Raw genomic sequence first — 12,422 nt, forward strand, 5'->3', positions numbered from 1 at the left:
GCAACATTACAGACGAAGGCCCAATCCCAATTCTACCCCTTAGCCCTTCCCCTTTCCCCTAACCCTCCGTTTCGCGCGTTCACGTGAAGGGGTAGAGGTGTCTCGATTCTCTTTTGGTTGGAGGGGTAGGGCCGAGGGAAAGGTCCAGATAGCCCTTCAAACGAAGATTTTACGGGACCACACTTCAAACGAAGGGGTATGAATTATCTCAGCGTAAACCGGCTTCAGCGGCAATATGGCTGCCTGAGCGAACAAAAAGACACATAAATGTAAGCATTTTTGGCATTAATAAAGATTTTAACGAAAAGTAATCATTTGTTTTATGTTACATTCAATCGTGAGCTCATATTACAGTCATGTTACTCAAAGAAATGTTTGCAAAAAATCGCTAAAGTTTGCTAACGTCATATCTGCACGATAGTTGCGCGTCTGTGCGTTTCTCTTTTTAGAGTGAGTTTACTTCAAAAACAGCGATTTTATCCTCTAGTTGCTGGAAAATATAACGAGCGATTCAGTATTTAAACTGTTATTAATAAAAGTCATGTGGCAGCGTTGACAAGTTTCTTTGCTCCTGGCTGTGTGAGCTGCGCAATATCTGATGTGTGTGTGTCAGTAAGCAGCGCATTAATATAGAACGGTAATTAAAGGGGTCATATGATGCGATTTCAAGTTTTCCTTTCTCTTTGGAGTGTTACAAGCTGATTGTGCATAGATAAGATCCCTGAAGTTGCAAAGACTAAAGTCTCAAAACCAAAGAGATATTCTTTATCAAAGTTAAGACTCTGCCACGCAGTATAGGTGTGTGTATTGTAGGAGCTAGACGACATATGATGACATGTGACATATAGTAGTGGTGTCCCAATTCTTAGGGGAATAATTTCACCCCTACCCCTTGACACTCTGTTTCAAGGGACAAGGGGAAGGGGTAGGCGGAGGGGTAGGGGAAGGGGTATAAAATAGAATTGGGATTGGGCCTAACTAAGGTTGAAAAAGTGAAAAAGCATAATAGCACCCCTTTAAAAATCCCCTGGAAATCAATTTACGTTGACAAATATCGACTAATAGTGGAAAAGGTCATTTCTGTCACTGCTATGAACTGACCACTGCACAGAACATGAAGAATATAAAAAGCTTTGAGAGTCATCTGTCCACGACAGGTCTAAACCAGCACAAAAACAGTCAAATATCATCTAATTATCATTATCGACAAAATCCCAATAAATAGAGATTTTTTTTTTTTGGTCAATATCGCACACCCTTAGTATGAACTTGACGGGCTGAACTGCATCTGTACCTGAGAGCACAAGAGCAATTCCTCCACAGGCATTCGGAGAGGACATGGAGGTGCCGTTCATCAGCTGTGTGCCACGTAGCGTCCAGTTTGGTACGGAGGCGATGGCTCCTCCAGGTGCGCTGATGCTGACGCCCAGAGCTCCGTCCGTACTGGGTCCGCGGGATGACCATGTGTACTGGTTCGGTGGAAGCTTCTCTCTCAGCGAGTATTCGGCCACCATCATATCGGGAGTGACGTAAGCGCCCACACCTGCGCACCAGGAACCATCAAATGTTTTCTGATTGCATTATGCAACTTTTTGATTAGAACCGAGTTTGGTGACCCCTGAATTAGAACAATGGAACAAACGACTTCCCCCGAATTATATTTTTATCTGCATTGTCATGTGCAGATCTTCTTATTTTAATAAAATTTTTATCGTTGTTTGTTATTGTTATATTTTATGTCATTGCTGGTTTTGTGTATAATTCTTTGGCAATATTCTATGTAAACACAATCATGCCAATAAATTGAACTGAAGAACTCGGTCAGTACCGATCACACTGCTGGTTGTTCCTCCAGGGCAGCCCACGGTGGACAGACACGGGCCGTTATTCCCAGCACTCGAGACAAACAACACATTATACTTCTGTACTGCTTCTGTGATGATCTCACAGATTCTCCTGAAGAAACAGACATGGATCATGCTCAAGTTAATAATGTCATGCTCCATCCAGCCGTTTTTCAACACAAGATTGTGGACAAGGTCAGAGTTTTCTTAACGCCAACCAGTTAACAAGTGGTTCAGACAATCCAACTACTAATCAGCTTTGTTGATTTAACTGCACTGACACTTATTGTATTAGAATAAAAATTTGATCTGAATAATGAATGACACTATTATCTGCTTTACTGCTGAAATGAATTTGCTTTATAATTGAAATTTCCTGGTTTATCCAGTCATTTTCCTGTTTATTTCTGTGAAGCTGCATTGAAAAAATCTGTATTGTATAAAGCGATATAGAAATACATGTGACTTGACTTTGAATGTGTATTTTTTCAGTTGTCGTCAGAACGCAGTGTGAGTGCCTCACCCTGAGTTCGGCCAGTGTGTCGCCTCCCCGTAACTGTAGTTCACAAGATCACACTTATAGTTTATGACTTCAATCATCTGCAAACAAAGATCACAAATAACATCAATAAAGCAACCATGATAAAGGAGTTATTCATCAGATCAAGTATCTGTATTGATAGGATCTTTTCACAGAGTGCTTCTCAAAACACAGGCTGCATCTTAGTTGCAGAGGTTGCATGTCAATCAAATGGCGCACAATAGATTCGGATCACAATAATTCTGACTAAAATATAACTTTTCCTCAATTATTCGTTGTTGGAAGTTAAATCTTTCATGTAACACAAGTAATTGTAGTTTTATGAGAGCAGTATTTAGCAAAAGCACTACTGTAATGGGGCTTTGTAAAACTAAACATTTGTCCCACTTCAAAGAAAAAACATATGTATCATGTATTGCAAATATTCATAAAAAAAATACAGAGATATCATTTTTGGTCCATAACGTCCAGCCTGATTAACTATCAACATCACCCACTGACCACAAAGTGTGTTTGTGCATCTCTTTTTAAATAAATAAATAATGCATTTATTTATAGGCACCTTTCAAAACACTCTATGACACCTTAAAAACATTCATAAAATACAGTACCGAATAATATAAAACAAATCATAACACATACAAAAAAAAAATTACATGGTTTGATTTTTTTTTTGTATGTGATTAATCCGGCAGCCATATCACCCTGTAGCCCAAGACTGGTTACCCACTGAAGCTAAGCAGGGCTGAGCCTGGTCAGTACCTGGATGGGAGACCTCCTGGGAAAACTAGGTTGCTGCTGGAAGAGGTGTTAGTGAGGCCAGCAGGGGGTTATTATTGTAAACAAACTATTAACAATCGTTTTCGCTAACTTAAAGCGGAAATAAAATATAAATATTAGATGAAAAACTTGAACGAAAATTAGAAATGCTGGTTTGGCAACTAACTGAAATAAAATAATTTTAAGTTTGAAGTACAAAAATGACTAAATCAGAAATAAAATTGTTAAAAAATGTAATATAAATAATTTTTACTTTTATATTAGAAATGTTTTTTAAATATTAATAAAAAGAAAAAGTGCATAACAAAATTACTCAAACTAAAATTAAAATTAAAACTGAAATTTTTAAAAAAAGCTACTATAAAAGTTCATAGATGATACTAAAATAGCCCTGATTTAAGAGTTTTAATAGTTCTTGATGATGTATCGATGCCTGTCAGCTGGACTCATGTTATACGCGGAGACGTCATGATGATTGAGTGTTAGTCTCTTACAGCTCGTATGAGGCCGGTGCCCGTCTCCATGGTGCTGAGGCGGGTGTCTCCGATCTTCACAGCCAGGATCTGAGCTCCTGGAGCGACACCGTTTCGCTCGGGCTCATCAGGGAAGTGACCCGCTGCAATGCTAGCGACGTGCGTCCCATGAGCTCCTGCAAACACATGCTGATCAGTGTAAAGCGTCTCAATGATCAATTTCTATACATTTCATTATCATCAGTCTCACCTCCGCTGGTGACAATACACAGAGTATTTCCCTCGTCATAGATGTTTATGGAGTAATTGAGCATCTCTGCGTATCCCAGTGTGGCATATTCCTGTCTCTCTCGATATGAGCTCAGGACAGAGCAGGACGACAGGTCTCCAGTCTCAGAAGTGTCCACCACAGCCCTGACACACACACACAAGATTGTGGACAACATAAAAATCTTACTAATACACTGACAATGTGCTCACCCCTCAGGATGTATTTTTGGCTATTGCTACAAATATACCCCAGCGACTTGAGACTGGTTTTGTGCTCCAGGGTCACATATGTGGATTGTGATATTTTTTATCAGCTGTTTGGACTCTCATTCTGACGGCACCCATTCACTGCAGAGGATTCACTGGAGAGCAAGTGATGTAATGCTACATTTTAGGGATGCTCATATTGACTATTTAACCGTTAACCGAAAGTTAGAAATTTGACAGATTAATACTATCAGTTAAACTGTTTAAAAAGGTTTTAAAAGTTTTTTTTTTTTTTTTTTTTTTTAAGTTTGCGGAACAGATTAATACTATCAGTTAAACTGTTTAAAAAGGTTTTAAAAGTTTTTTTTTTTTTTTTTTTTAAGTTTGCAGCATTGTGAAAGAAAAATATTCTATAAATATTTGTTACATATTCGATACGTGCAACCACACGTGCCTACAAACATATTTACCTGCGCAAGCACCCACTCCGCTTTCACTTAACTGAAGAAGTAAAGGCAACATAATGGCAAAAGGCAATATTGGATGAATGATTATCATAGAGTGAATCTGTGAGTCAAATTCTGAATGGGTTATAGCCTAGAAAGCACAAAAAGTGCGCTCCCCCTTATAATCATTAAAAAGCTGTCACTCAACTCAGTTCTTCGCGATCTCACAAAGTTCCGTAATATTCAATGAAGCTCTAAACTCCTGCACAATTAATCTCTTATTTACATCATGTGTACATTTTGTTTGTTCTAATGAGAGGATTTGAAAAAGTGAGCAAAACTGAACAGCACTGAACAAAACTCCTGCTTTATGAGCGGTGAATGGATCCTAACATAAACACCTCTGATTGGCCACTGCGTTCATGAAATCAACAGATAATTTATTATAATTTTAATTTATGCATTTAGCAGACGCTTTTATCCAAAGCGACTTACAGTGCATTCAGGCTATACATTTTTTACCAGTATGATATGTCTGTGATTGGCTACAAGGCTCAACGCTGCAGAAACCGGTGTTTTCTGCCACGGAACAGACTGCCCTCCAGACTGTCACACAGCGTCGACGTTAATTTTTTAAAATAAAAACAAGTTGTAAAATGAAAAAATAAGTTGTGCACTGAGGCCTGCTTTTTATTTTTATGTCTGATGACAAAACATTCAGGATTCAGTGTGTTTTCGTTTTATCATCTTAATTTGTTAATTAAGTAAAAAATATTTAGTGTAGGCCTATTTATTTTAGTCTTTTTATTTATATTATTTTATTCAGTTTTTCTTTGTTCTCAGAAGCGCTGCAGGTGTATTTGTAATGGGTCACAGACACTCGTCCATTCTATTATTTAATTACCGTATTGGCCCGAATATAAGACGACCCTGATTATGAGACGACACACGTCTTATATTCGGGTCAATACGGTAATACTAATTTAATACTGAAATCTTATCAGTTAACGGTTAATGTTCGGATAACGAGCAGCAGTTGTCGGTCGGGAAAATGAACCGAAATGAGCATCCCTACTAAATTTCCCCAAATCTGATGAAAATCAACCTCATCTACATTTTAGATGGCCTGAGGGTGAGGACATTTTCAGCAAATTTTCATTTTTGGGTGAACTATTCCTTTAAAGCTGGTGGTTTAGTCGGGGATGTTCTGACCTCCATGTGACACCGTCGTGCCACGATATACAGTCATAAACCGGCCCTGGATCACTGTACTTCTTCTCCAGGGATCCTATCAGCTCCACGTTACATTGTAGTTCCTCCTTCTGTAGTTTCTCCATCTGACAACATAAACACACAACCTCATTTATTTTAAGCCATATTCAACATGCAAAACAATCGGCAATTATCATAGAATAATACCTTATTTTCTCATGTTTTATTTGCAGACTTTACATAATACAAGCAGCTACTAACTAGGCCTGGGCGATAAAACGGTATCGATATTTATCGACGGTACACCCTCTTCGATAACGATAGAAAACATATTCAATATAGCGCACGATATAGGCACGTGCTATGAGTGACGCAGACCGCACACACAAACACGAACACATGCTGAATTGAGTGCTGTGCCTGCCTGTGATGAGGAGATTGTGAATATAAAAAATGTCAATTATCGATACCGAACGATAGGAAACATTATATCGTTGATACATTTTTTAGCTATATCGCCCAGCCCTACTACTAACTAAGACATAGTTATATAAATAAAAAATGTCATCATTATTCATCATTATTCAAGCATGCAAATACTTGCAGCAATCTGACCTGTGATGGGTTTGGGTGAGTCTGGTCAAACTCTTCTATCCCGCGACTGGCCTCAGCGAGAGCTGCTCTGTGTGCTGGATCCCACAGCTTCTCCTTACGCTCTTTCTGAATCACCAGACATGGAATCATTATGTATAAACAAGCCAAAACATGCACTTGTATGAAGCTGACATGTGCACACCAGCAGCACTACCAAATCATCATGTGTTACCTGTATTCTCTCTTTAAGAGCTTTAGGGAAAAAATCATAACCGTTCTTTATTCCAATGTGATACTTCCCAGATGGATTCACCCAAGCAGCAGGAATCTGAAGAGAAACAGGAAACCTTTAGTGTTACTGAAAAACTACAGAGTGGTTATTAAAATAATATTGAGGAGTGAATCTCACACAGCCTGTCGAGAACATGTCTGACTCAAATTTTGCCCCAACATTAACAAAATATATTTTTATAACATTTTTTTAAATTATTTTAATAATAAATATTTTGTTTGTAAAAACTAACTAGAGGCAAAGTAGATGCATTTAATAAGATATGGACCCCCTTTATGTTAACAGACAGATAAAGTGGAATGTTAAATACAGACTGTGAATCAATCCCTGATGTGATTTTCCTTTATTTTCTGTTTTTATTTTTATGTTGTTATTGTGTGTGTGTGTGTACCTTTTTTATATTTTGAGGTGGGAAGATAATTGTATTGTTCTGTTGGATTCTTTGACACTTTTTATAAATAAATAATTAAATGAATATTGCATGAGGGAATACATGCTACATTTGACATTATTTTCATGACATGCTCTCAAACGGCAAAAACACCTATTTTTTTATGGCAACAAACTACATGTTTTTGCACATGCTTTGTATACCATGGAAATATTTGTTGTAATACTGAATTAAAATAATTTGTATTACAACTCCACTGTAGAAAATATTGTACTAGGAAATGAGCATCACCACTGAGAAAAAAAAAATCCTAAAAAGTAAAACATTCTGTGTAATGCACAGTAATGAGAGAATTATATGTTTTGCATTTGTTGGTGTTTTAATAACATTCCAGCTTCCCTGGCTATTTTCATGACAAATAACAAGTTAAAAGATCAATTAAAAAACCTATACAAGTTTGCTTTGGATAAAAACTCAAATGGATGTAGGTTTAACTACACTTGACTAAGTGTTTGCCGAGTACTTTTGCATTGAGAATTAAAATGAAAATGTCACAATGTAAAAAAATCTTGATGGTCCTGAAACAGGCTGCATTTTCTAAAAGCAAAATATCATCTTTTATTTCTTTTGAAATATGAGATGCAAATGTGTTATTCACACAGATATAGTTTTAGTAACCCGAGTATCTGAAAGCTTGTGTGAACTGTAATGAATGACAGCGGCTCCTAATATAAAGGTGCAGAATACTAGCACTCTTACATTGAGTGTACGTCCCGTCAGTCCGGTCACGACCCCGTCCTTTACCTCCACCACAGTGGACATGTTGACGTCGCCGCTGCCCGTCGTGTCGATGATGTCCACAATCTTGGGTTTCCCATCTGTTGTGGTCTACATGAAAGAGCATGAGATATTTCAGCATCAGTCTGGAGTCAGACAAATCATATCAGATTCACAGCAGGTTGCGTTTGAAAACTTAGATGTTAAAACAGACGCATGACTATATATTTATGATAAATAATCTGTGTTTAAGTGCTCAGATCAGCTCACATGTTGCCATATGAGCATTATAGGATCATTCTTCTTTTAAACATGATGGTGGACAGACAGAAATAAGACATATACATCACATGAATCGCTCAGTCAGTAGTGTATAAGAACTGCTGACAGTTGAGTGAAAGCTCAAAACAGCTGCTGGATCCTCTTACAACTCAAGTTAAACACAATAACTCAAGACAAATCATGTGTTTTTGGTGAACACTAACTATAACACACAAAACAGCACTAACTAGTTGTGCCTCAAAATCAACAGTATGCTATCAAATGCTATAGTACTGTCTATGTAGGCAACTCACTAGGTTTTGAAACACAGCCTTTGTCATATATAAAGGTTATTTGATATCTAACTGTATAAATGACTAACATATTAATTTATCACGGTACATCACATGAATCGCTCAGTCAGTAGTGTATAAGAACTGTTGACAGTTGAGTGAAAGCTCAAAACAGCTGCTGGATCCTCTTACAACTCAAGTTAAACACAACAACTCAAGACAAATCATGTGTTTTTGGTGAACACTAACTATAACACACAAAACAGCACTAACTAGTTGTGCCTCAAAATCAACAAATGACTAACATATTAATTTATCACGGTATATATCATATAATGTTTCCCTTAAAATATCATGGTAGTTCAAAGAAACGATGGTATTTCTATGGTAACGTTAGTCCTTTGTAAATGAGAGCCATTGATGAGGATGACACAGCTCGTCCTTTCAAATATGTCGTTTATGTATTTTACAGCTTTATTCACCTTGATTTACTTCGTATATGTTAGTGCTTCGTTGTTTAAATATGACACCGGAGTTCCGGTAATGTCCAGTATTTGTGGTCCGTTAAACGGTAGGAAACCCCACTGCGGCCTAGTGATGAACCGCAGCCGCGGGCTCAATTTACCTGCATGCCCGGGGCCCCTGGGTCCACCCCGGTGTCGAGGATCGCGATAAGCACACATCGGCCATCGTACTCTGGGAATTTAGTGAGGAAAGAGGCAGCACCGGTCTCTTTTTTCGGAAGCAGCCCGTGAAACGGGAACGGATCTTCAGCGGAATGAGCAGACATGACCGTACAGAGCGAGATTGAAAACACAACACGACAGCGGTGGACCGGTAAAGACACAATGTGCGAGAGAGCCGAGCGACTCTCTTAAAGGTACAGTAACACTCATCTCAGCCACCGTTAACAAACACATCTCCATCTCAGTTTCATGTGCTTTAAGTTCATAATTCTTGCACACATAATATTAATATACTTAATAACTTATTTAATTACTTATAACCTTATATAAGAATAACTTTAATAATTTAATAATACAAAAACTCGTTTCCTACTTTTTTGCAGGCGTTACAGGATTCTGCGCCTATTACTTGAATTATTTTACCTTTCTGGTCATTTAAGCTTGTATTAGTCTCATTTATAAGTAAATGAGATTTATACTAAATAAATAAATAAATAAGTGTACCAAGCTAACAAAAATATGTTCTAAGAACATTTTGCTAACATTCCCATTAAGTTATGAAAACATTATTTCTGAATGTTCTCTGAATGTTCAAAACGTCCAGTTTTTTTTTTTTTTATTATTATTTTATTTTTTTTCCAACTGAAATGTTTCAGAAATAAAAGTTTCTATGAATGATGTAAAAATACATTTTTGGGGCTAACATTTTGAGAACATTATTAAAGACCAAATAACTGACCAAATGAACATTCTATTAACGTAAAGTAACCTTGCCAGAACATTAGTCAAAGTTCTGAGAACTTTCCCTGTTGCCTGGGTATGAATGCATTTATAATAAATTTTAAATGAATAGTTCACAAAAAATTATGTACTTCATTCAGATCTATTGTATGACTTCAGAACACGTATGGATTACTGTCCAATATACTTTTAAGGCATTTTTGGAGCTGGATAATGTTTTTAACAGAATATGAATCAAGACTAACATGACGGTGAGTAAACAAGAATTTTCATTTTGCGGGTAGTATATTCTTTTAATATTGCTAAAATTGCTATAATTGACAGAAAATTGTGCCAGTAATAGGGAAATATTCAATAAGACATAAATGAACGTCCAGTTTCACAGACAAGTCCCAGACTAAAATGCATGTTTGAGCTGTCTTAACTGAAAGAAACTTGCACTGACATATCTTATACGTCAGTGCCAATGATTTGTATCAGATGCAAACCAGTCATTTTTTTTACTGAGGCACATTAAAATAATAATAATAATAATAAAAACTTAAACGTCTCAATTTAACTAAGGTCTCATCCTGTCTTAATCTAAGCCCTGTCAGTGAAACCAATATTCGATATTCAATTTACAGTGAATATGGTAATCTGGCAGTGGTTAGTCTGTGAGGATGTGTATGAATTTTACAGTAGTGACAGTAACTGCAATGTGGATTTTTGGAAACTCAATACATGTTTGAAAGAGAAAAAAAAACTAATTTTGAAGCCTAATTTCCAAAATTATCATATGAAACATTGGCTGAGTTGTGTGACTAAATGTGTTCAACCACTAGATGGCTTTATTGTTCCACGATGATTATTATATAGCCCAAAGTGAGAGGGCTTGTCCTCCAGAAACCCGTCCTGAGCGACCATGTCTTTTCACTGGAGGAAAAAAAAAAAAGCTTGTTCTGCTTTGATGTGACGTGTGCGTTAAATACAAGCAGCTTTCACTTTGTGTTAGTGCTCTCAAGGTCAGTTAAATCGTTCAGAAGCACACTTCGCTAAAAGACTGGTGATTATTGCATAACTGAGTTTGGTTGTGTGCTGTTACTCCACTATTCATGAACTAATTCTCTTTTCAGAGGAACATCATTATGAATGAATCAGAGAACATGTTTGTGTGTTAAACCCGGTGTATTAACATGTACACTATAGCAGTCCAAATTGGGACTCCTGGGATGATTTTAAACACTAAAGGAGTTTACATTTATGGTGATCAATTGATGATGCTTTTCAGCTACTCAAAAATAAAAATTGTACATAGAATATAGGTTTTGAAATGTTTCAACATTTCAGTGTAAAAGTTTGGATCAGAAACATATAGATTCATTTTGACTGCTAGTGAATTCACTTCCATGAATTAGAAGAAATCATATTTTCATTTAGTTTCTAATCATCAAATACACAACAAAAACCTCCATCATCATGTTTTCAAAAGTAAAGAGGGTGCTTCACTTTCTCTGTGCCAAACTGTGCACTTTTGTGTTTTGAAGTTGAAACTTTTGATGTGAAATATTCATATTCTGACATTTCAGAATATGACATTTGACTGCAGTTTGAGACATCGCTGAGATCTCTTCTAAGAACTCTAAAGGAGACACATGTGAGATTACTGTGACATGACAGTCTTTGTTTCTAAGAGAAACATCCGAGAAGCAGGATAATTCTGTCTCAAACATCTCCATTTCTCTATTTAATATAATTGCTGTCAAGGTGAACAATGGAGTTAAATGAAAATGATCTCATTTCTGATTTCTCTTTTCTTACAGGAGAGACAGGAAAAATAGACTTACAAAGTATCAAATCAGCACAATACTGTGCAGTTTACAAAAACAAATTGCACAATTACCACAACAATGCACTCGTATTACCAAATCACTGAATGTATAAGCAAAGGAAATAAAATAAATACATAGCATGTAATCAGTGGCGTAGCAAGTCAACCCCAGCCAGGCCCATATGCAAGTCAGCCCCGTCTCAGTTCAAGCAGCATGTAAATCAGTGATATTTTCCTCTTTAATATTTGCAGCACGAAATAAACATGATTAAATATTTGAATGCATGTTGAAAAAATCAGAACAATTTAATACAAACGAAAGTTTCATGAAATCGATCAATTAGAGTTTCAAAAAACGTCAATAAGCCTACCTTTTATTGCTGTTTTTTATGTTAAATGTGAAGAATGACAGGTTGGATGCCACATACTTTTTATTTTATTTTATTTATTTATTTATTTTTTGGCGGAGTATAGGTGGAATTCTCACATTAACTTCACGCAATAGTCCTATAACCTGATTTTATTATCGTAATTTTTACTTTATTCTTAAAATATTATGACCTTAATCTTATTTTTCAACATGGTAGGCCTAAACCGTAGGCTATTTGTACTGCATGCAAACACAATCTTGGCACAGAAGCCCAAAAAACAAAAACAATATTTATAAATAAAATGAATACTGAGATATCTGAATTATTTATTAATGAACTAGTGTTTTCTGAGTCAGTGTCACAAGATGAAGTTGACGATCCTGACTCGCCATCTCCTCAGGATGCGCGCCTTTAGAGAGAAATACATCTTTAC

General features: G+C 36.5%; 1 protein-coding gene across 4 annotated transcripts in view; it reads right to left on the reverse strand.

The window, feature by feature from the left end:
* tpp2 (tripeptidyl peptidase 2) overlaps positions 1 to 9,230 on the reverse strand; it is a 27,968-nt gene extending 18,738 nt beyond the window's left edge. For 3 of the 4 annotated variants that reach the window (XM_016563079.1, XM_016563078.1, XM_016563077.1), the window contains exons 1-10: positions 9,007 to 9,230; positions 7,810 to 7,938; positions 6,600 to 6,695; positions 6,389 to 6,493; positions 5,774 to 5,898; positions 3,889 to 4,052; positions 3,660 to 3,814; positions 2,368 to 2,444; positions 1,829 to 1,956; positions 1,295 to 1,543 (exon numbers count right to left, since the gene is read on the reverse strand). In XM_016563079.1, the coding sequence (XP_016418565.1) occupies positions 1,295 to 1,543; positions 1,829 to 1,956; positions 2,368 to 2,444; positions 3,660 to 3,814; positions 3,889 to 4,052; positions 5,774 to 5,898; positions 6,389 to 6,493; positions 6,600 to 6,695; positions 7,810 to 7,938; positions 9,007 to 9,171 (1,393 nt within the window). In that variant the 5' untranslated portion in view covers positions 9,172 to 9,230. Of the gene's footprint in view, positions 1 to 1,294; positions 1,544 to 1,828; positions 1,957 to 2,367; positions 2,445 to 3,659; positions 3,815 to 3,888; positions 4,053 to 5,773; positions 5,899 to 6,388; positions 6,494 to 6,599; positions 6,696 to 7,809; positions 7,939 to 8,863; positions 8,903 to 9,006 lie in introns of those variants that run through there. The other variant, XM_016563080.1, reaches the window with a different exon arrangement.
* Positions 9,231 to 12,422: the final 3,192 nt, after the last annotated feature.

This window comes from Sinocyclocheilus rhinocerous, unplaced genomic scaffold (assembly GCF_001515625.1).
Source record: "Sinocyclocheilus rhinocerous isolate Xijiao unplaced genomic scaffold, SAMN03320098_v1.1 scaffold920, whole genome shotgun sequence".
In the NCBI taxonomy this organism is placed as follows: Eukaryota; Metazoa; Chordata; class Actinopteri; order Cypriniformes; family Cyprinidae; genus Sinocyclocheilus; species Sinocyclocheilus rhinocerous.